The sequence below is a fragment of the Pteropus vampyrus genome, unplaced genomic scaffold (assembly GCF_000151845.1).
Source record: "Pteropus vampyrus isolate Shadow unplaced genomic scaffold, Pvam_2.0 Scaffold548, whole genome shotgun sequence".
NCBI classification, from domain to species: domain Eukaryota; kingdom Metazoa; phylum Chordata; class Mammalia; order Chiroptera; family Pteropodidae; genus Pteropus; species Pteropus vampyrus.
Window position 1 is genome coordinate 2509789 of NW_011889329.1, and position 25361 is coordinate 2535149.

At 34.7% G+C, this 25361-nt stretch overlaps 1 protein-coding gene and 1 pseudogene across 2 annotated transcripts in view; one reads left to right on the forward strand and one right to left on the reverse strand.

The window, feature by feature from the left end:
* STK26 (serine/threonine kinase 26) overlaps positions 1-25361 on the reverse strand; it is a 71869-nt gene that overhangs the window by 29810 nt on the left and 16698 nt on the right. For both annotated transcript variants that reach the window (XM_011383890.1, XM_011383891.1), the window contains exon 3: positions 9447-9677. In XM_011383890.1, the coding sequence (XP_011382192.1) occupies positions 9447-9677 (231 nt within the window). The remainder of the gene's footprint in view (positions 1-9446; positions 9678-25361) is intronic.
* Positions 20452-20570, forward strand: LOC111733308 (annotated as a pseudogene).

A 25361-nucleotide genomic window follows, 5' to 3' on the forward strand; every position in this document is an offset into this window, starting at 1 on the left:
AAAAGAACTACCAGTCTAAAATAATGTCTCTAGCTAAGCTCTCCTTTAGATATGAAGGAGAAATAGAGACCTTTCCAGACATATAAAAATTAAGAGAATTCTCCACTACAAGGCCTGCACCACAGCAAATACTGAAAGGGGTCAGGTAACCTAAAATAAAATGACAAAAAAAAAAAAACATAATTAGGAGTAAGGCGACCATCAGGCAAATAGAAGCAGAGAAGTTCGACCCTTACTAAGAACAAAGCATTACAAATTTAAACAATAAGAAGAGAATTGCTATAGCAAGATAGTAATGAATGTTCAGCAAACATAGGGACAAATTGAGACAACAATAACCGAAAAGAGAGGGATTCAAAGATTCAAATTCGCAAAGGGGAATGGAGATAAGGCACAAGCAAAAGAAAATGGACAAATGCACACACACACACACACACACACACACACACACACACACAAACTATCCTCAACATATTTGTAAAGGTAACTGAACGCCAAAGACTCAGAACTGAAGTATATAACATACAACAGAAGAACCAGATGGAAAACCCACAAAAGCCAACTGAAATAAAGAAAACAGAAGTACAAAGACAAGAAAGCAATGGAAACACTGAGCTACCAGAAAACAAAAGATAAAATGGTTACAAGAAGACCTCATATTTCAATAATCACCCTAAATGTAAATGGACTGAACTCATCAATAAAAAGGCACAGAGTTGCAGAATGGAGCAAAACACACACACACACACACACACACACACACACACACACACACACACACACAACCATATGCTACCTCCAGGAGACATATCTAGCTCCAAAGACAAATATAGACTCAAAGTGAAAGGGTGGGAAATGATATTTCCAGCAAATGGCACTTGGAGAAAAGCGGGAGTACGGTACTAATATCGGACAAAATAGACTTCAAAATAAAAAAAAGGTAAAGAAAGATACTGAGGGACATACCATAATGATAAAGGGAATCATGCATCAAGAAGACATAACAGTTACTAATGTCTATGCTCCCAATCATGGAGCCCTGAAATATGTGAAGCAATTACTAACAGAACTAAAGGGAGAAATAGACCAAAACACTATTGTAATAGAGGACCTAAATACCCCACTATTGGATAGGGACAGATCATCCAAACAGAAAATCAATAAGGAAATAACATCTTTAAATGACACATTAGACCAACTAGACATAATTGACATTTACAGAGCCTTTCATTTCAAAACACCTGCTTATACATTTTTCTCTAGTATACTTGGAACATTCTCAAGGATTGAGCACATACTGGGACACAGAGATAGCCTCAACAAATATAAGAGGGTTGAAATCATACCAACCATAATCTCCGATCATAATGCTTTGAAAATAGAGATCAACTGTAAAAAGAAAGGGAGAAGAACTGTAAAAAAAAAAAAAAAGTAGGAAGAACCAAAAATTCATGGGAATTAAACAACATGCTACTGAAGAATAACAGTCAGAGAATAAATAAAAAGAAAAATCAAGAGATACATAGAAATGAATGATAATGATAGTACAGCATACCAAAACTTTTGGGACATAGCAAAAGCGGTCATCAGAAGAAAGTGCATATTATTACAGGCGTATCTCCAAAAACAAGAACAAGGCAAAATAAACAACCTAACCTTCTTTCTAACAAACTAGAATAGGAAGAACAAATGAAGCCTAAAGTCAGCAGAAGAAAAGATATAATCAAACTTAGAGCAGAAATAAATGAAATTCAAAACAAACAAACAAAAACAATAGAAAAATAAATGCAGCAAGGAGCTGGTTCTCTGAGAAGGTAAATAAAATTGACAAACTCCTGGCTAGACTCACTAAAGAAAAAAAAGAAAGGACACACGTAAACAAAATCAGGGATGCAAGAGGGGAAATTATGATAGACAACACAGAAATACAAATGATCATACATGAATACTATGAAAAAGTATATAACACCAAATTTAATAAGCTAGAAGAAATGGACCAGTACTTAGAAAAATACAACCTACCTAGACTGAATCAAGAAGAACTGGAAAATCTAAGTAGACTGATCAGCAGTATGGAAATTTAAACAATCATCAAAAACCTACCAAAAAGTAAAAGTCCAGGACCAGACGGCTTCACCAGCAAACTCTACCAAACACTCAAAGATGATTTAATACCTATTCTCCTAAAACTCTTCCAAAAAATCAAAGAGGATGTAATACTTCCCAACTCATTTTATGAGCCCAATATTACTCTGACACCACAACCTGGTAAAGATAATGTGAGAAAAGAAAACTACAAACTGACATCTCTCATGAACACAGATGCAAAGATCCTAAATAAGATACTAGCGAACAGTATACAGCAACATATTAAAAAGATTATACACCACGATCAAATGGGCTTTATCCCAGGGGCACAGGGATGGTTCAACATATATAAATTGATTAATGTTATATACTACATAAACAAATTAAAAAAAAATAAGAATCATATTATCATATCAATAGATTCAGAACAAGCCTTCAACAAGATACAGTGTCCATTTATGATCAAAACACTTAACAAAATTGATATAGAAGAAAAGTACCTTAACATAATCAAGGCCATCTATGACAAACCCTCAGCCAACATTCTATTTAATGGTGAAAAGCTAAAAACCTTCCCTCTAAGATAAGGAACAAGGCAAGGGTGTCCACCATTGCCACTGTTATTCAATATAGTATTGGAGGTCCTACTGAGTGCAATCAGGCAAGAGAAAGATATAAAAGGCATCCAAATAGGAAAAGGTCTCCGAATAGGAAACAAAGAAGTCAAACTGTCACTATTTGCAGATGACATGATTTTCTATATAGAAAACCCTAAAGTTTCCCCAAGTACACTACTAGAAACAATAAGCAAATACAGTAAAGTTTCTGTATACAAAATCAATATTCAAAAATCCATAGCATTCCTATACTCTAATAATGAAGTGTCAGAAAAAGAAGTGGAAAAAATAATTCCTTTAGCAATTGCAACAAAAAGAATAAGATACCTAGGAATAAATTTAACAAATATGTGCAGGACCTATATAATGAAAACTACAAAACTCTATTAAAAGAAATCAAAGAAAATACAAATAAATGGAAAGATATTCCATGTTCTTGGATTGGAAGAGTCAATATAGTTAAAATGACCTTATTACCTAAAGCATTATACTAATGCAATCCCCATCAAAATCCCATCAGCATTTTTTAAAGAAATAGAATAAAAAATCATCAGATTAGTATAGAAGCACGAAAGTCCACAAATTGCCAAAACCATCTTGAGAAAAAAAGAATGAGGCTGGAGGCATCACTCTGCTTGACTTCAAATTACACTACAAAGTGACAGTAATCAAAACGACATGGTATTGGCAGACAAACAGACACAAGGACCAGTGGAAAAGAATCAGGAATCCAGAAGTAAACCCGTTTTTATATGTGTAAATAATTTTTGACAAAAAAAAAAAAAGAAGCTAAAAACATACAGTGGAGAAAGGAAAGCCTCTTCAATAAATGATGCTGGCAAAACTGGAAAGCCATCTGCAAAAGAATGAGACTAGACTATTGTCTATCACTGCACACCAAAATTACCTCAAAATAGATTAAGGACGTAAATATAATACCTGAAACAATAAAATGCATAGAAGAAAACATAGGAACTAAACTCAAGGACCCTGTACTTAAAGAGGATTTTAGGAATTTGACCTCAAAAGCAAGGCAAGTAAAAGCTAAAATAAATGAAAGGGACTATATTAAACTAAAAAGCTTCTGCTCAGCAAAAGAAATTGTCGACAAGGTAAAGAGACAACCATTTAAATGGGAAAATATATTTGCAAGCAATGCCTCCAATAAGGGCCTAACATTCAAAATGTACAAAGAACTCATATGACTCGATAACAACAAAAAACAAACCATCCAATCAAGAAATTGGCAGAGGACCTGAACAAACACTTCTCCCTAGAGGACATACAAATGGCCAACAAATATATGAAAAGATGCTCGACATTGCTAGCTATTAGGGGAATGCAAATCAAAACCACAATGAGGTACCATCTCGTACCTGTTAGAATAGTTGTAATCAACAGGACAAGTAATAACAAATGCTAGAGAGTATGTGGAGAAAAAGGAACCCTCACATACCGTTGATGGGACTTCATTGGTACAGCCACTATGAAGGTTTCTCAAAAAAGTAAGAATTGATCTACCATGTGATCCAGCAATCCCTCAACTGGATATTTACCCCAAAGTCTTGAAAATACATATCTGAAAAGACATTTACCCACTGATGTTCATAGCAGCATTATTCACAGTGGCCAGGACATGGAAGCAACCGAAGTGTACTTCGAGAGATGACTGGATAAAGAAGTTGTGGTACATATATACAATGGGATATTACTCAGCCATAAGAAGAGATGAAATACTGCCATTTGTGACAACATGGATGGACCATGAGATAATCATGCAAAGTGAAATAAGCCAGGCAGAAGAAGTTGAAAATCACATATCACTTATATGTGGGATATAAACCTAAAAATAACAAATGAACAGGACAAACAAACAGAGACTCATGGACATGGACAATAGACTAGTGGTTACCAGATGGTAGGGTGGAGGGGAGAAGTGGGAGATAGACGGGGTAAAGCATGTCAAATAGTGGTGACAGAAAGAAATGTAACTATGGGAGGTAAACACACAGTGTGTGTGTGTGTGTATATATATATCTATATCTATCTATCTATACACACACACACACACACACACACACACACACACACATATATGCTTTACTATTAAAGTGCACAGTTGAAACATTGGATTTAGTTAACCAATATCACCATAAAAATAATAATAATAATAATAATAATACATATATTTTAACAATGGGTTGGGGGAGTAAGTTTAAAGTCCCACATCAATACGGGTCATTAGTTAGGGGTTAGGAAATGGCCCTCTGTTCAAAAATTCAAAATGCCTAAAGCACAGTACTCTAGAGTCGTACTATTTACTGAGGGGAGGTTGGAGCCTAGTGTAAAGAAATTACTGGTGTCTGGAGTATCAATTCTGTCCCTCTATGAGGCCTTTGAACCCCACTGTTTGCTGCTAAAGCAGACACTTGGCCAAAGAGGGGAGAAATGATGTTGTGGAATTTGGAATTCAATTGTTCATGAAAGATATATTTAAAATATTCATTATATCTGTTTGAGAGGTCATTATTCTACATATCAAGTACATGTTGAATTAAGTGGGCTTGTCTATAAATCCATTAGTCAGTTAACATTGACCACATAAACCTCTATGTATAAGTAAAATAAGCCTGTTACCAAAGGACAAATGTTGTATAAGTCCACTTATATAAACCTAGGGTAGTGAAATTTATAGAGACAAAGACTACAATGGTGTTTACCAAGGACTGTGATGAAGAGAGAATGGGCAGTTATAGTTTAATGTGTGGACTTTCAGTTGAGGAAGATTAAAAAGTTCTGGAGATGAATCAGGTTGCACAACAACCTGAATATACTTAATGCTACAGAATTGTACACTTTAAAATGGTTAAAACAGTAAATTTTATGATATATATTTTATAATAAAAAATAGAATATAAAATGTTATAGAATTGCAAGGGACAGTAGAGATCATCTTGTGAGATACTTTACCACTCCTGAATTGTTTTCTTCCAGTCTAGGGTGTGTTGTCTATACCCGATCTTCAAATCCCAACCTACTTAAAAATCATACTCAAGACCTAGTTCGAATGCTACTTCCCAGTTTTAGGGTTGTTGTACTTGATGTATCTGTAGATAAGCAGGTATTATGAGGTCAATTCGTTATACATATCTGAGGCTAAGGAGAGAGAATGGAACAGAGACATGAATTTATAAGTTGTCAGAATAAAGTAGATGAGACTGACTAGGGCAAATATGCAGAATGAAAGGAATACACATAGTGGGTACTAATATGGGGCTTCTTAGAGGTGTCTTAATATAAACTTTAAAGCCATTCTTATTTTGAGAAAAGAAAACATTGTGAAAAGGAGAAAAATTTTCCCTCTTTGATTTCCTTAAAGTTTTATAAGAAAACTCCAATTATTGTTAAATTAAAGAACATTCCAAAAACATTCACTAAACACTGGAAGTAAGCACACACAAGTCTCAGAAAAAATGAGAAGGCCACAAAATTGTATAGACTCTATTCTGGAATATTTTATTTTAATCATTGAGTTCTCTCTCTTTTTTTGATAAATATCAGAGGTATTAGTATGTGGAGGGGGGCATATTTCCTTAATATAAAGATAAATCTAGGACATTTTTAATACCAAATAAAAGCATGATTCGAATTCTATTCAGTGCCTGAATGAGCTTCATTTTAAGATTTATACTGAACTAGAAAAATATTTAAAGATTATAAAAGGTTTTTCCAATGTTATGAAATCAGAAAGGAAGGGTTTGTTTATTTTAGCACACTTCATAAAGGCTAACTTTGTCTCTCAAGAAAATCTTCAGTGAACTAAAATTAAAGAAAAATACTGATGTGTTTGTCTGGTTTTTACTCTTGTTTTTAAAAATTAAGTTATACAGTGAGCTCAGTGAAAATTAATATCTAGTACATTTTTTCACGTCTCAAGGAAATCGCTACAACTGAATACAGTTCCAACGAGCATATAATTTTCTCTCAAAAGCAATAATTTTTCCTCCAGCTTACAGTGAGGTCTTGGTTATGTATGATATCCTGTGTAAGAACAACCTGAGAAAAACTCATATCCTATTTTACTCAATTAACTTGACTCACAAAATTCCCCATATCATCTGAAACAGAAGGATCAGTCACACAGAGAACATGAGTTGATTGATAATGCAGTTTCCTAATGGTACTTAGAGGATATAGCTTTAAATTACACTGACTTCATTAAACAGAACCTTGTTATATTTGATATAATTTCACTTAAAAAATGTAAGCTTATAAAGCCATACTATATTTTAATATAAATGGAAAATAAACAAATTGGTCAACTTGAGAAAGTAATTTAAATACATGGTATTAAAATATTATAAAATATTTTTCTTTGTGTGTGGGTGTGTGTATGTGTGTGTGTGTATAAATATAGAGATAATACACACATTCATTTACTTTAATATAAACAGATTCAGGATACGAATAATATCAGCCAGTTGTGAATTTCTACAATTTTATCATGAAGTAACGAGTTCTTCGAAGTACTCTTTCACATCATGGACTTTAATTAATGATGGATAAAGAAAATAAAAAGAATCCAGCTTAATCCTTTAAGAAGACATCTTGGATAATAGTTTTTTATCGCTGACCAGTGTGAGAACATTCTACAGTCAAGGTATGGACAAAACAAACTATCTGTTTTATTTACTTAAAAATTAAGAATTTATTGGTTGACAGGTACATGTATACTATGAGGGGAATTTTTTTTTAAAAAGGTGAAACCTTCAGAATAAATAACACAAACAGAGCTACGATTAATTTTCTATGAGAGTACTGACTATGGATAAACAGGCTATAAGCAACCAATAAAACAGTCAATACCATCTCAATACCCATTTTCAATATAATATAGAACAGCCTATTTTAAATATGGCTCATTGAATATTTTAAGTTAGTTACCAAAAATGGTTTATCTGTTAAAGATGCCTAAAAATAGCAAGGGTTCAGGTTTGCTCTAGAGTGGGTGTGGAATTATCATGGTTCAATCCAGAAAGAATAAACCAAAGTGAGCAAACAACACACGCATGCACACACACACATATGTGCATGTGCACGTGGGAGACAAGAAATTCTTGGGGCTGCCTACGGTCAAGTCTGCTATGGGAATTAGAAGGAAGACCTAAAACTACTGAGACTGAGGATTCCTGAAAAAGAATCTGACCTGCTAAATAAGTTTTTGAGGAAAAAAATTATGAATGCAAATGTCATAAAGAATCAAATAATTATGTATATAGTGAAATGGAGTAAGATGTAAATTGAATAGGAATTGCCAGCAGCATCACCTTTTCTTGGAAGTCTCTCTTGAAGGCCTTCACATCATCTCCGAAAAAAAAGGATAGAAGTGACTACTTGCTTATTTGTGCTCTATTTTCACCTTGTTCATACTTAACCACAAAATCTGCACATTTTTGGTGCAATATGAGACTGTGAGCTCCTTAATGGAAAGAGTGAGTTGTTCATTTTTATATCTAGCACTTTATATCTAGTAAAGTGTATGACACATAGTGACTGTTAGCTGTTTAATGATTCATTCTATCATGCATTTTTTCCACATTCATTCAGTTAATGTAATATTACAATAAATCTGCCTTTGTAAAAAGGTAGGGTAATTGATGATGAATTTCTATATCAGTATTAACTAACATAGATAGATTATCTTAGGGTTTATTTGGTCAGCAGAACATAAAAAGATAGCATCAATTTTTATGCAGGCCAACAGCTTGATAAGCTATAAACACACTCTTTTTGGCCTAGAGATAGATGAACAAAAAACCAACCAACCAAAAAAAAAAAAAAAAAGAAAACCAAAAACCCTTACTCTTCTTGTGAACCCTGAAAAGCAAAGATCTAACTAATACTGTCTTCCTTTGAAAAATTTCAACACTGGCATATTTTTTTTTAATTTTAACATAATTTAAACTCTAATCTAACCTAGATTTTTCCAACTATTTATTCTTCACATTCGACAGACACAAATTTATATCTAAGTAACTCTGGAATCTAAGAACTCTTGGATTTTACTAACTAAAGTGTTCTCTGTTATGTAGTAACATCTCCATCTGCTGGAACGTTAGGTGTTTGCTAATTTTATGATCCTATAAACTAAAAATCCAATTTTTTTGGAAGGGGTGTTGGGAAAAGATATTATTCCATTTAATTCCATTTCAACAAATATTTATCATGCGCTTAAAATGTGCCATGCCCTGTGCTAAGGGATGTAAAATCTGACTGGTTGAGCTAAAACTCCCTGCCATCAAGGAGCTCACAACCTGGAAGGAGAAGAAAATGTATAAATAACCAACACAACTCAATGGAATAAGTGACATACTTACATATTCCATCAATTCTGAAGTTGACACAGATTGGAACCATTGAGAATAATGTGTGAAAGCTCAAGGGCAAAGCTCTTTCCTGACAAAGAATATGTCTCAAGGACCAGCTGCATTTCTGCTCTTCCATCAGTCGAAAAGTTCAGGTATGGAAAAACACTGCAGCTGAGTACTGGGATGCATTCAGGATATAGCTGCTAAATCTAAAAACAGTCTATTTGGCACTCTAAATGGAGTTGGATGCTGCCTGGAGGTCAAAGACTGCCAAATCCTAGTTTAAGACATTGCCTTTCAAAAATAGAATTTAAAAAAGAAAAACATATAATACAAATACCTTATGACTTAAATAATATAGCACACACATTACCTTTAAATATGATCCATAGTATTTGGTTACATATGAGCTGTCACACTGACTCAAAACAGTTATTTCTTGCTGAATGTCTTCAATTTCATCTTCAGCTTCCTCGAGGTCTATGATTTTAATAGCAACCACTTGCTGGGTACGGTTATCAATTCCCTTGAAAACTTCTCCAAAGGAGCCTTTCCCAATGCATTCTAATTTTGTGAACAGTTCTTCTGGATCTGCTATATTATTCTGAGTGAAAAGAAAACAAAACAGGAAAGAACACAAATGTTTGGCATCACATTTTTTTGAAATGAAGGAAAATAAATCACATACGACATTAACAAGTTTTTAAAAGCCTACACATTTCCTTGACTCTTCACATGTGCTTTGTTAGAACAACTGTAATCCCAAATGGTCTGCTAGTCTATTTTCTATTGGATTACTCACACTAACTAGGCTTAGCTGCTACCACAAACAATCCTACACAACAAATGTTATTTCTGGTGCCTGCCAAAGGGCCAGAAACATTTTAGAATAAGGCAGCTGATTATACACAGTTTACACATTAATGCTATGATTGTGAAAGAATATCTAACCTAAGCTATCGGTAAGTGAATTATTAAAAATTCTAACATTCTGCCAGCAACATATTACCTTTTAACTCTCTTCCTTCTCCAACGTGGACATCTCAATCACCACACCTATATTCCTAAACCATCACATAAACAACACAGAACACAAAAGATGCAAGAATCTACAAGTCTTCTTTTTTACTTGTTATCGTATTCATATGTAATGTTCTCATCAATAGCTGAAAGAAGATTCTATGCTTTTATCATAAATGCAAATACTCATGAAGAAATGGTAATAATGTGGAATTTTCACAACTTATTTCACAGTGGGAATCCAGAATAGGTCGACATTTTGCTACAATAAAATCTGTAATCAAGCATAGGTTTTTAGGTTAATAAATGTAGAGGCAAGACTTAGATTTATAACTACACTATTTTTTTCTGATTCACAAATATCCTTTATCTAATCACATACAATTTCTAATTAAAATTTTATTTTCACCAGACAACCTATATATGTATAGACTCATATTACTGAACATATACTTTTCTTAATTTATATATATATTTTTTCAATTATAGTTGACATACGTTATATTAGTTTCAGGTGTACATCACAGTGATTATACATTTATATAACTTATAAAATGATTCCCCCAATAAGTCCAGTACCCATATGACACCACACATAGTTGTTGCAATACTACTGATTATATTCCCCATGCTGTATTCTACATCCTTTTGACTACTTTGTAACTACTAATTTGTACCTCTTAATCCCCTTCCCCTTCACCTATTTCCCACCCCGCAATCTGACAACAATCAAAATGCTCTCTGTATCTATGAGTTTGTTTCTGCTGCTTGTTTATCTTATTCTCTAGATTCCATAGACATTTATCTTTCTGTCTGACTTATTCTACTCAGCATAACACCCTGTAGGTCCACCCATGTTGTTAAAGGTGGTAAGATTTTATTCTTTTTTATGGCTGAGTAATATTCCATTGTATATATGGACCACCTCTTCTTTAGCCATTCATTTGCTGATGGACACCCAAGATGCCTTCATATTTTAGCTACTGTAAGTAATGCTGCAATGAACATATGGACTCACATGTCCCTGCAAAGTAGTGTTTTAGGTTTCTTCAGATAAATACCCAGAACTGGGATAACTTGATTCTTCTTTGTCTCTTGTTATAACCTTTGTTTTAAAGTCTTTTTTGCTACTCCAGCTTTTGTTTTGTTTTGTTTCTGTTTTCATGAAAAATCTTTTTTCATCCCTTTACTTTCAGTCTGTGTGTGTCTTTCAATCTGAAGTGAGTCTCTTGTAGGCAGCATATTCAAGAGTCTTGTTTTCTTATCCATTCAGCTACTCTATCTTTTGATTGGAGCATTTACATTCAAAGTAATTGTTGCTAGATATATAGTTATTGCCTTTTTATTATTCATTTTTTTATCTGTTTTTTCTTCTTCTTAAAGAAGTTCCTCTAACATTTCCTGTAATACTGGCTTGTTGATGATGAACTCCTTTAGCTTTTTCTTATCCGGGAAAATCATTATCTGCTTTTCAATTCTAAATGATAACTTTGCTGGGTAGAGTAATCTTGGTTGTAGGTCCCTACTTTTCATCACTGACTATTTCATGCTAACCTTTTCTGGTCTGCAAAGTTTCTGTTGAGAAATCAGCTGACAGTCTTATGTAAGCTCCCTTGTAGGTAACTAACTGCCTTTATCTTGCTGCTTTTAAAGATTCTCTCCTTGTCTTTAACCTTTGGCATTTTAATTATGTTGTCTTGGTGAGGGCTTCTTTGGATTCATCTTGTTTGGAACTCTTTGTGCTTCCTGGGCTTTTACGTCTATTTCCTTTACTAAGTTAGGAAAGTTTTCAGTCATTATTTCTTGAAATGGATTTTCAATTCCTTGCTCTCTCTCCTCTCCTTCATAGGGATCTATTATGATGCAAATGTTCATATGCTTGATGTTGTCCCAGAGACTCCTTAACTATCCTCATTTTTTTGGATTCTTTTCTCTTGTTGCTGCTCTGATTAGGTGTTTTCCGCTATCTTATTTTCTAAATTGCTGATTAGATCCCCTGCTTCATCTAATCTACTGTTAATTCCTCTTGAGGTATTTTTCATTTCTAACTGATTCTTTATGTTTTCTATCTCCACTTTTACTTTCTATCTCTTTGTTAAAGTTCTCAATGAGTTCATCTACTCTTCCTCTAAGTTAATTAAGCATTCTTTTCACCAGTGTTTTGAAGTCTGCATCTGGTAGATTGCTTGTTTCCATTTTGTTTAGTTCTTTTTCTGGAGCTTTGTTCTCATTTTTCATTTGAGAAATGTTTCTTTGTCTATTCATTTTGGCTGCCTCCCTGTGTTTGTTTCTATGTATTAAGTAGAGCTGGTACATCTCCTGGTCTTGGTAGGGCAGCCTTATATAATAGGTGTCCTGTGAGGCCCAGTGGCATCTGAGCTGGGTGCTCAAGTGGTGTCCTTTGTATGGGTTTTGTGTGCCCTCCTGTTGTAGTTGAGCCTTTGTTGCTTTTTTCTCATCAGGGACTGACCCTGGGGCTGATTGGTTGTGATGACTGGCTGTGACCAGGGAAGGAGCTGTTGTGCAGAGGCTGACCCTATAGAGCAGCATTCACTTTAGCAGGGCTCTGGTGCCTGCCCTGTTTGCTCTTTAGGTGTGTATTCCTCAGATGTGATCTGGGTGGTACTCCTGCTCAGACCAAAGCTGGCCACTGGGCATGCAGGCTGGGGCCTCATGGGAGGGGCCCTGCTATAGGCCAGTTCAGCTGCAGCCTATGCACTGCCAAGGCTGCCAAGGGCCACCGGGGATCAGCCACCAGGTAATCCGCAGATGGCCGCCACCCATGATGGGCTTATAAGTGCCTCAAGAGGCCAAGCCACAAATCGAGGGCAGCTGCCGCTGGTGCTGGGCTTGGGGTTGCTCAGCAAGAGGTAAGGGGCATGTTGAGGCCAGATGCTGCTCGTTGAGGTTTTCTGAACCTTTGAGAAATTTTAGGAAGTCCACAGCATGAGCCAAGCCTGGTCGTTCATATGGAAAATCTACTGGCAATGGCTTGGGTGGGCCTGCATGTTGGGAGGGGCAGAGTCTCAAAGAATCACCAGGGTGGGAGGACCTGTGTTAGCTGTTGGTGGAGACTCAGATATGGTGGCTGCCTATGTCCGCAAGCTGGGTGGGGGAGGTCTCAACAAAGGAATAATGCCCTTTGCCAGCACTTCTGAGAGTAAGCTGCCTCTTTAGCCCTCACCCTAAAGCCAGACAACTCAGTACCTCCCTGTATGTCCCTGGCACCTTTCAAGTTGTGGCCCCAGCGCTGGAGCTCAGAGCAGGCCCCAGAAGAGGAAAGTCTGCGACTCTCTCAGCCTTCAGTCTCACTCTGCCACAATCTCTGTTGGCTTTCACAGTGAGAAGTTGTGGGGACTTCTCTTCCCAGCACTGGGACCCTGGGCTGGGGTGTCCAGTGTAGGGCCAGGAACCCTTGCTTTTCTCGGGGGTCCTCCACAGCCACTATATTTCTCCTCATCCTCAACCACCACACATGGGTGTGGTAACCAGCCTATTTCATGTCTCCTCCCCTCCTACTGGTCTCGAGGTGGCCTCCTCTGTGTGTCCCCAGTTGTAGGACTTTTGTTCAGCTAGACTTCAGGCAACTCCCAATGATGGCTATTCTGTAGTTTAGTTGTAATTTTGATGTGGTTGTGAGAGGAAACAAGCACAGTGTTTATCTACTCCTTCATCTTGACTTGAATTCTCTGAATATATACTTCTAATCAAGTAGAAACATAAGATTGGCAAACCTCCCAAAAAAGTACATTATTAATTTATATTTAAGTACTTTATTAGTCTACAGCTAAAATTACTTTAAGTTCCTTCAAAATATAGGAGAAAGCTATTTAGTCCTAGTGTGCTGTTTATATTTGTCAATTGGACATAGATTATTTGTTCATTTACTACAATTTTACCTAGTCATCAACTTTATGAGACACTTATGGAGTTAGCAGGTTCTCTTATGTCTTCTTTTATTAGACAAAGAGATCATTAGTTTATTATTTTTCTCATCAAGTTCTTTGCACTATCATAACCAAATAGATCTACTACTCCAGTTAACTGCCTACTTTTGAGTAATGTAAAAACTTATGATTGCTTTTTAAATTTTTTTCACTAACTTAAATACTATTTGCATATGACCTGCTTAGTTATAAGCTTCCCCATTCTCCTTGATTGGATTTTTTCCCATTTCTAAAAGGTATAATTTCTATGTAGTAGTCTCTTTGATATTGCAAGCTACTTATTATCACCACCCACCACCACATGAAACAAATAGATCTTAAGCTTCTCATATAGGCTTTTAAAAATAGATTGGACTTCCAGTAGGTTGCAAATGCACTTTTAATGCTCACATTTTGTTATAATATTTTCTCCAAAACCTGGGTACCATCATTATTGATTTCCTGGGCGTTCTTTTTTTCTACCAAAACATTGTACTTCATTGTGATTACTATTACACAGTAAGTTGCTCACCCACAAGATACCTCTCTTCCTACTTTTGGTGATGGTTCTTGTCCTTCTAGTACCTTGAGGCAAAAATACTTGTCAAATAGCTTGGTGATAGATTCACCTCCCTAAAACTTCTTAATTTATTGGATTTGGAAACATAAATAAAACAAATCTTTTAGTTCTTCTGATATAACTATGAAACAAATCTAAAAGTTGTAAATATGTCATTTATTAAAAAATACATAGTATATACTTTCTGATACACTCTCAACTAGGAAGTGTATTCATTAACTTTATAACAAGAATATTTTGTTGTAAGAAACAACAATTAAATCCAAATCTTCCTAATTTACATTTTAAAAGGATTTGACTGAAACAATCAACCCCAGGGAGAACACAGTCGTTCTTGCTTTCTTAATAAATGGCGCTTGAAAGTATATAAGTCAAAGATTTAAAAATCAAGTTACATTTTGCATTTTAAAGAAGTTGTGAGTTGAATCCTAACACATCGACATAGTTCAAGATTTCAAATCAATAAATACCAAGTTGGAGAAAGAAAAGAGAAAGATCCATCTTTTACAGGATGTTTGCACTTCCCGTTCTTTTATTTTGGGATTAAAACTTCTCATGCAAAACCCCAACTTCCAGAGTACAGGGAATCATGAAAACAAGCTTTCATTAGCATAACCTCACCTCTCTGACTATCTGAAGATAGAGATCCCCGCCCTATTTGCCAGTTCCTGAATTTTGGATAGATAATACCTAAGTTCTAACTCCCCCTTCACTATCTCAATAACTTCTTACACCAAAGTATCCTAACTCTCTATTAAGACAGATTCCCTTTCTGTTTTTGATGCAAGAACAGAAGTCAAGTAAATAAGTGGTAAACAACATAAGTAATGCAATTTAAAAACCACCTACATAAAGAAGCTGATTTGCCCAATCATTCACATTACTCTTATTCAGAGCCTCTAAGAAAATCAAGTCAGTTCCCTCTCTACCCAAGTCAGTTCCCTCTCTACCCAATTCTTTTTAAAATATTAAAATTTTCAAATCTTTCTACCTATACTGCAAAAATGCAGTTTACGACTATAGTTTATTTGAATTGCCTTGTCAAAGCCATCGCCCAGGACATAGCTCTAAGTTCTGCAGCAGCAAATGAGAGGAACAGTTAAATTAACTTCATATTAATTTATGATGAATGGTAGACAATTTATACAGGCCCCACAAAAACAGGTCTGTGAAAATGGAAACCTCACATATCTATCACAGAACATTCACATTATTTCTTGACCATCTTTATCTGTCCTTTGCTTGAATTTAGACTATTCAGCTATAAGTACATTGTTACAAATTTAAGTTTTAGACATAAGGCATCATTACTATTAAAATAACAACGATGACAATGATCTTTTAGTATGGAAATACTCTTAGGAAGTACAAAAGGGATAAATGTAAGATGATCATTTTGCTTGTCTCCTGTGTAAAGTCAGGGAGAGATAGAAGAAGACTTGTTGCACACTGAAATCACAGAATCAGAGGGCTGGGAGAACTCTTGAAGGTTCGCTAAGTGCTCTCCTGTCTTGAAGGTTCTCTTACTTGGAATCACCAGTACAAGTTTTAAAATGCAGATACCTAGGCCTCATTTTGAAACTACTTCAGAATCTCTACCACTGGGGCCCAGCAATCAGTATTTTAAAAGAGTATTCTGAACTATTTTCTATGTAGTCATTTTGGCACCAGTTTTAAGATCACCATTTGGAGACCAATGAGCAGACAGATCTTGAATTTGTATCCATGATTATAGGGAACTCATTACCACAATTTTCCCCAGGCAAGCCTGTGGCTCTCTTCTAACTCTGCACACTAAGATGACGACTTGGAGATTAAAATAAAATAAAGAGTTGAGAAGTGAACAACAATGTAAATATATACACACACACACACACACACACACACATATGTGTGTGTGTGTGTGTGTGTGTATGCCTTACTGTTAAAATGTACAGCTGAAACATATCAGATTTCATTAACCAATGTCACCGTAAAAAATAAATAAATAAATAAATAAATAAATAAATAAATAAATAAGCGAAGAGCAACTTGGTGTTTATATACATACCTATGTTTTAAAAATTAGGTCTTCAATACTTCTTTTAAGGACACATCTCTAAAATTAGTACCTATTCTCAAGTAAGACTAAAAACAATATTTACCAAAACACATACATCATATCCTATACAGTTTGTATTATGTATTCTTGAACTTTTTTCACCCAATATAGTCTATGTAATAATAGGGTGTACAATAGATTAAGATTAAATTGATGACAGTTTTGAGGTAATAGTCAACATTGACAAAAGTTTCGTTCTAGTTAGGTAGTAGAAAGTAGGTATAAATTGTGGAAGGGGGTGTAAAGAAGAAAGATGTTTTCTTTGTCCCTCATAGGGTATCTGGCTGGGTCTGGAAATTAAACTGACAAAGACAGATCAACAGAAGAAAAGCATATAAATCTATTTAATATAAGTTTTACACAAGACCTGAACCTTTATAAGGAAATAAAGACTCAAAGAAATGGTTACATTTCTGTGTGTTTATGTTAGGTTTGATGAAGACTAGAAAGTTGTGGAAAGATGTGAACTAAGTGTCATAAACTGGGAGAAACTTAGCAAGGCCTGTTTGTTCAGATTCTTCTTGGTGTCCCCTTGTACTTGGAGATGCTTCTTAACTCCTGGTATAGAGTACCTCTCATATGAGGGCCTTATTACCTTCTTCAGGGGAGAAGAGTAGCAGCGGGAAAGTCAGTGATCTTCCCTCTTCTATTGTTTTCTCATATGCCTTCAGCATAAAATACCCAATACGCCAAGATGCCATATTTTGATTTAGCCTGTCCTAAACCCCATCAAGGGGCATTAAGAATAGGTGATCAGATGCACTACTCGCATTTTAAAATAAAGCATTTTCAAGGCCTAAGCTCCTGACATAGGACCCTGCCCACTATACAGAGTGCCTTAGGAAGTGTGGACGGTTTTCTATTCTGACTGCTTATGGTATGAGAAGTAACTTGGACTCTAGTGAATACCTTTTTCTTCTTACTCAGTTCTAATTGAAGATTGTATTAATACAGAGTGGGTTGGAAAGGATCTGGAAAGTCACTGGATGTGGATAGTGTTCTTAGCCCATACTTGTCTTTTAACTCTGTCGTATCTCAGGATATGTCTAAATTGTCTTCGCATCCTCCAACTTTGATTGGGCATTGCATGAAAATGTTGCCAATCCATCTTTGTTAAATTGACTGAACCGCTCTAATATGTTAGACCCTAAACAAAAACCAGGGAGGTGTGGCCTAAATTTGACAAACTCTGATTTGGTACAGACCACAAAAAGTGAGCAGCTTATCCCTTTGCCTAAATTAAGAGTGCTTGTTGATTGAATACTCTTGTGTTGTGACAGAGTAATGATTGACTACTTTAAACTATGAAATGTCACAGGCATACATAGATAATTTTGTTCCTGGTTTCTTCTTGAGAATAATGAGCCCCTCAGTATTGCCCGATTCAGTTGTTGTCTCCATTTTGAAGAACAATGAGTATTTTTTTTATTTTATTTTGGTTTTTTCCCCCATCTAAAAATTAAAAACATACTCCTGAACTCATAATCCCCAATAATGTAATATCAGCTGAGCTTCTAAGTGCCACAATTGTTTTGTTCTGTCATTTACAAAGTCACCCTGGAAAAATCTATTTTCTTGCCTTGCAAATACTGGATAGTCATCTTAGTTTACTGTGAGATATAAGCAAAAGTAAGGGGAAGATCTTGGTAAAAAGAAATAATAAACACTGTGATTTTTCAGTAAAAAAAAATAGATGATCAGGAGAAACAAGAAAATTGTAGACAGAATTAGAATTTGTTCTAATGGAATGGAGACCTAGAGAACTAAAGGTTGGAAAGAACCAAAGGTAACAAAATCTAGTTTCTTTGAATCTAACGTAGATAAGTCAGACCTCTAGTCTGGATCTGAGAGTGAAAACATAATAGATTTAGTAAAGAGAGGTTGATTTCTCAGAGAATTTGACCAGGAATGGTTGAGCTCAGGTGTTCTGAAAGAACCTTGAAGAACTAAGAACCAAGCTGTGGAATGCTGACCTCAAACCAGGTTTTACACTTGCCTCTCTACCTTAAAAAAAAAAAAAAAACCTCATTCTATAAATGATCTCAGCTATAAGATACTATTTGCACTTTTATAGACTGATCTGTGTATAGGCCTATCAGTGACTCACTGATGAAGAGGGGTATACAGGAAGTAATGAGCAAAAATATGCTAATGATATCAAGGCTTAGAAAGGAAAACCTTTTACTCACTTCAAATTTTCAAGTGGTACCACCAGGAGTGACCTGTAGTGAACTCAGGATTCCCTGACAATCACAGAGAGTAACAAAAGATGTTAGCCTAACAATATACTAAAAACTAGAGATATATCTAGTTAGCTACCTGATATTTAAATTGTTCAGATTAGTTCTCCCAAGCCAGAGAGGAAGTTCTTTTCTGGGTTACTTCCATGTCTATACTATTTCCTGTCATTAAACAAATAGAATATATGTAAATAAAAATCATTCTCTAGGGATTTCATGAGCCTCAAATTCTATTATTTCTGTTATGATTTCCTATGTTAAGATTTTTCAATTTCTCAATGAACACTGCCTCATAAGTTTGTTGAGTGCTTACTAATCAAAATACTGCTGGAAGAAAAATAAAGATTAAAATCAACAGTTATACACCTTTTAGTACTGCATGCATTCAAGATCACAGGATACTACCTTTTTAAAGTGCTATATAAGATCCAAGTACAATGGATTTCTCCCTCGATGGAACTGTAACAGCAACGGGCTTTTAGGGATGGAAAGAAATGTATAGGTCTTTAATCTTTATCATCACCTTCAGCAACAAGCTTTTACTGTATGCCTGCTGTGTCCTAGGCTAATACCACCTAATAGAAGCTGTGAAATTTAAGACTATGTCAAAATAATGGTAATCATAGGGAGAGGCTATGTAGGAAAAAAAGAAAACCTAGAATTAAAAGAATTATAGAATCTTTGAGATGAAGAAGAACTTAGCAAACATCTAATCCAAAATCTATTTTTATAGGAAAATACTGTAGCCTAGAGAGGTAATAAATTATTCAAGGCTATAAGGTAGTTCTTTAGTGGCAAAGCTCAAACTTGAACCCAGGACTCCTTTAGGTCTAAGGTTCTTTCACTGTGGCTTGGATTAATTTGTAAATTAAATTTTTGCTATAAAACCAAAATTATTTTCCATTATCGACAAATCACACAACTGCCAAATGTTTACTTAGTAATAGACTATATTTAAAGAATTTGAAAAAAATTAAACTTAAAATAATTTAAAAAACTTAAAATAGGACTTTCCTATTTTTCAAATTATATGATTACTGATAATTATTGAATCACTCAAGAATTGACTGATCCTTGTATATATGCACAATTACCAAATATTTCATATTACAATCTTACAGAGAAGTAAGCTGTATGTAATTTTAACTCTTTGGCAAGGTTACTATATTCAGCCTATTTCTTCCATGTCAATAACTAGACTGAAATGTGCTAGCTTTTAGAGTGTGGGAGGCACAGTAGTGATGGTATTCCACACCATGATTCCCACAGGATCCAAAGTCCAGAAGCCACATGCTCAATTTCCATCTTTATTAGTGATTTATTGTAGACTTCAGGTACCCCTAACACTAATATCTTCAGTTCTGATCATAAAAAAATAAAAATCTCTAAATAGATAAAATTTTCCAAGAACAAAAATAATATTTTTGTGATATGTTTTATATAGACATAGAATCATTCAAATGACCTGTAAATATCCAGATTATTTTAATAATTAGGAGGATAAAACTCATAACTATGGCCATGCTACCCTGAACATGCCCAATCTCGTCTGATCTCAGAAACTAAGCAGGATCAGGCCTGGTTAGTACTTAGATGGGAGACCACCTAGGAATACCAGGTGCTGTAGGTGTTAAAAAAAAAAAACCTCCCCATAAGTTCGTCTAAACTTTTGAAAACTGTGATGTTAGAAGAGTATTTTTCTACTTTGTACAATCTCAGGTTCGCATTTCAAGTATCTGATAAAATTTTATGTAATTCTTGAGATCGCTGTGATTTATATTTCTGAAGTAAAATATGTAGCTTCACTATATTTTACATATAACAGAATAAGACCTAAGATACAAATAAAATGTCTGTATATGTTTCAAAATTAAACGTGAAGAATTGAGCTTGTGCTAAAATTTCTTCAGGTGCTCAGTTTGAGTTTATTTGCATGTTTACGAGAACTCAAAATATATATCTAAACACAGAAAAGTTCTTAGTATACCTATTTTTATGGCATAGTCATATTTTTACATCTCTCTCAAAGGTTACTATAACTTGCTTTTGCAATATAAAGTAGAAGTCAAATTTCCCGATTTTATGTATATACAATGAAATAAATGAGACATAGTCATAACAACTCTGGGTGTCCTCCTGGTCATCAGACAACATTTTGTCAACTCACGGTTGAGTCCCTGTCTTTATTCACTTGCTTAAAAGGCAGTTTTGAGATGGATGAGGTAGCAGTAAGGCAGCCCTGGTCTTAATGGCAAAGCATAAAGTTAAAGGTCTCACACAATATTATTCTGTACTCTTAAGGCAACAATTTGAACTTTCAGCAATACTGTGCATAGCAACAAGAAAAATGTGTTTATAAGACAGAGAAAAATTAAATTTATAAGTATTTTTCATCTTCTCTTTATTTTATTATTCTCATTTTAAATGCACTTCATTAGCAAAAATACAATATAAATATTTTAGTAAAGAATAACTTTGTTAAAATTATTACAAAAGGTTTTGTCATAGCTGTATGAATAATAGAAGTTGAGGAGTTCTTCTTGATTAATAACTTTGAGTCTATTTCATCTCTAAGAACAAAAGAATAATTGATAATATTCCTTCATCTTAAATCCTCCTACACAAGACAGTGTAAGAGAAGAGCTTCCTCTGCCTCCTACTTGCATTCTTCTCTATATCCAAGCTCAGATCAGAGGAAAAGAACAATGAAATAAGTGGGACACATTCTGGGATGTGAAGAACGCATTTCTTTACGTATGTTTGTAAGACAGTTCAATGTACAATCTGGTAAAAAAAAAAAAAGAATGTTTTAGTCTTCTATTTTCACTTAACCACATACCACATTTTTCTAAAGAAAAATAAAATACACAAGATAATACATACATCCCCCACCTTAGAACTCCTCAAGAAAGAAACCAAGTCATAACAGGTAGCACATTTATTAGTTCCATTTTCCAGATAGAACTTTAAATTCCTGTTGTTTCAATTGGGAGTAGAAATGTCAGATTATTTTGTTCATCCAGGTAAATCATCTTTGGATCTGCTTAAGTTAAAGGAAATAACTAATTTTATCTTTTTTACTAACTCTGGGATCTGAAGTTCCCTTAAACCTTTAATTATATCTATGGGCAAGGAGAGGGAAACATCCTGCAAACAATCATTTTTCTCTCAATAAACCAAAAGTCAAGGCTATCATCACAGTAAATGCTGGATGCAAATTCCATTGCATCATTTAACTCATTGCTCTCTGACCTTATAACCATTCCAAAGGGAAAAGGAGGTCTGGTTTCTTATAAGTATTTTTTAAAGAGAACACAGAGGTCAGGTAAATTTGCTTATTCCGGAAATTACAAGAAATCAGAGATTAAATGTCAGCTTCAACATCTATATAATTAAAGAGAGAGCTGGGCTCAATGATCTATAAACCCTTTACTGTTCTCATACTGTGGATTTGTGAAGTATTAGAAGCAAAGTCCCTTTGTTCCCCTGCTTGTATCACTAGTAGTTGTCAATTCTAGTTTTGAAGCAATCATTAAGGTAAGGGATGAATTGGCATCGGCCATATGGCCAATTCTATAGTGATATACAGTGGTTCAAATGAAAAGTATATACTATCCCACTGTTTAAGTAAGAAATTCAGAATCACTAGTAGACGGTACTCAAGTCCCAACTCTCTGATACTATAATGAAGCAGGCTCAGAAGCTAAGGATGGATAAAGAGCAACAGAGTTAAGTTATTGTCCAGGCTGACCTCTTACCCCTCACATTGGCCATGTCCCATTATAAATGAGTAATTACTCTAGGGAAATCAAGGGGAGCCAGAATTCAACTCATACAGGGCCTAAGGTTCTATTATTCTTCCTCTCCTCCATTTTAAAGTACATTCATTCAGAAAGTAAAGTAGCATTCAGAAAGTAACCTAGTTTATACTTGCCCACATATAGAACTAGAACATCCAATAAAACTAAGTGCCCAAAGGGTAAATTTCAGGGACGTCTTACCATATCTCAAACTCAGTGATTCCAAGAGTAGTAGCTAGACATACAAGCTTAGATGAAATGCTCGATTGGGCAACAATTCTACTTTCTTACTTTTGAGTCTTTGAGTCATGCCATTTTCTCCATTGACAATACCCTACCTCGCCTTCATCTCTAAAAATCCCTTATCTAAAAAACAAACAAAAACAAAACAAAACAAAACCTTTCCAATTCTCCAGGGAAGCCAATCATTTAAACAGTATTAATTGCTTCATCTTCTGCCCTCCCATAGCTCTTTGCTTGACCTTTCATTGCGTTTTAATGACTAAGCTCATTAAGGATGGGGCTCTGTCTCACTAAGCACCATGCACTCTCATAGCACTCAGTATAATGCTTTGCATACTGTGGATCTTGGATGTTTGTAGAGTGTTCACCTGGGGGCCCTCCTAAGATGAAATCTTTGACATGAGGGTGTCCTTTCATTTGCTATTTGAGTTCTGACTTTTGGTGCAAGGAAGATTACATTCAATTAACTGAAAGATATTAAAATAAGTATGCAATTTTAAGTCAAGCCCTTTTCTCACATTTGATTAACATAATAAAAACTTTCCAAAGTGACAACTTTGAGATTTCTTTCTACTGGAGAGCTCTTTAGTTTTTGCAAATTAGCAGGTCTTGAAATAATATGGAGATATACCCAAAGGAAAGTTGGTAGTAGTGACACACACAGGGATGAATATCAGTGCTATATGCAAATCTGATTTTGGAAGTACATCAGTAATCTCTATTAACCAGAGCCAGATGACTACTGTATGTCCTGGAGAGTCTAAGATGATTTCATACTCAAATGCAAAGATTAGAGGTCTTGAAGAGCCACTGTCTGTGTATCACTCTGTTGTACATTTCAATTTAGTGGGGCTAACCACAAATAAATACACTTTTCAATCAGGGATAAGGTCTAAACATAAGCATTAATGTTAAAATTAAAGAGATTATTACTGACTAGACAGAATGTTACATAAATATGGTTTGAGATTGTTAACAAGCCCTATCAAATGTTCATTTGGAAAGGAGAACAAGGCTATACAATGAAAAGAAGACAAAGATTCCACTAATATATAAATGATAAAACAGGTATCCTAATTTATGCAGACCATTATTGAATCAAACCCACACAGGGTACTTTAACATCATGGACAATGAGAGCCTCATTTTATGCTATCCATACTGGAGATAAAATAAAAGAATGTCATTCTAGTACTTTCAGAAATAAACACCTTTTGAGAGGCTCTAAAGCAGAGGCTCCTTATAGAAAATATCCAACTATCACAGATAATGTTATGGCGAATCTTTAGGACACTTATTAAAATGCATTGGATTATAACAAAATTGATTTTCTCACTGCCTGTCTTCCTTCTAGATGTGGAACTCCAATTAAAATCAATAGGTTTGAAGCTTGTAAGCACAGCAATAAATTATTAATACCATGAGTTCTTTTAGAAAATTAACACTGATTGAAAAAGTGGAATTTTACATAGACTTACCTTTTCATTCTTAATGAGAAAGTGGCTGCAGTATAATTTCCTTCCAACATTTTCCTCTTTAATCAAGCCTATACTTTTAATGAATTTAATCAAATAGCATTTGCAAGGAGTTATCCAATGGAATCTTAGCACTAAGGAAAATTTATCTCTTGAGTGCTGCTGGCTTTAACACTCTATAATTCCAAGAAAATGATATTGATGGTACGATGATGTCAATAGCAAACAATTTTAATCTTGGCAAACACTAAGAATAAAGCAGAGAGATTATAGAATATTCTAAAAGAATGTTCTCTAATATTTTTAACAATCTACTTTTCATTTCCCGTAAGTGAAAAATATCAGTATGTATAGTTTATGTAATGGGTACAAAGCTAAAAATATAATGCTTATTGTTATTTATATGACCTAACCACTTCTTTAAAAGATTTGGAGCAGTGCATTAATAAATAAGAATATACTCAGAAACCAAGTATAATGAGATGTATGTGTAATAGTTTTACCTGAAAACCTAAGCTGACAACTACTACAAATTAGTATAAAAGTTAGCTCTGTGCTCAGTAACATGATGCACCCAATATATATGAGAAATTAGCTTACGTTAATAAATTTCTTATATTAACAAAACAGAGGCTAGATTTTAACATCCTAATTGATGATGATTGTATTATTGTTATTCTCTTTACCTTGCAAAGGGAGTACCTGTTCATATGGGGGGGGAGTTCTAAATATTGTCATATTTTTATTTTACCAAAGAATTCCAGCTTAGAGAACTCTTCATTTTTTTGTTGTAAATTAATCTCTTCTCAAAGTTCACCAACTTTTCCTGAACAGGTATATATCAAACTCCATCCTATATTATACTCCACTGTCAACAGCAGCTGTGAATATCTTAATCCCTGT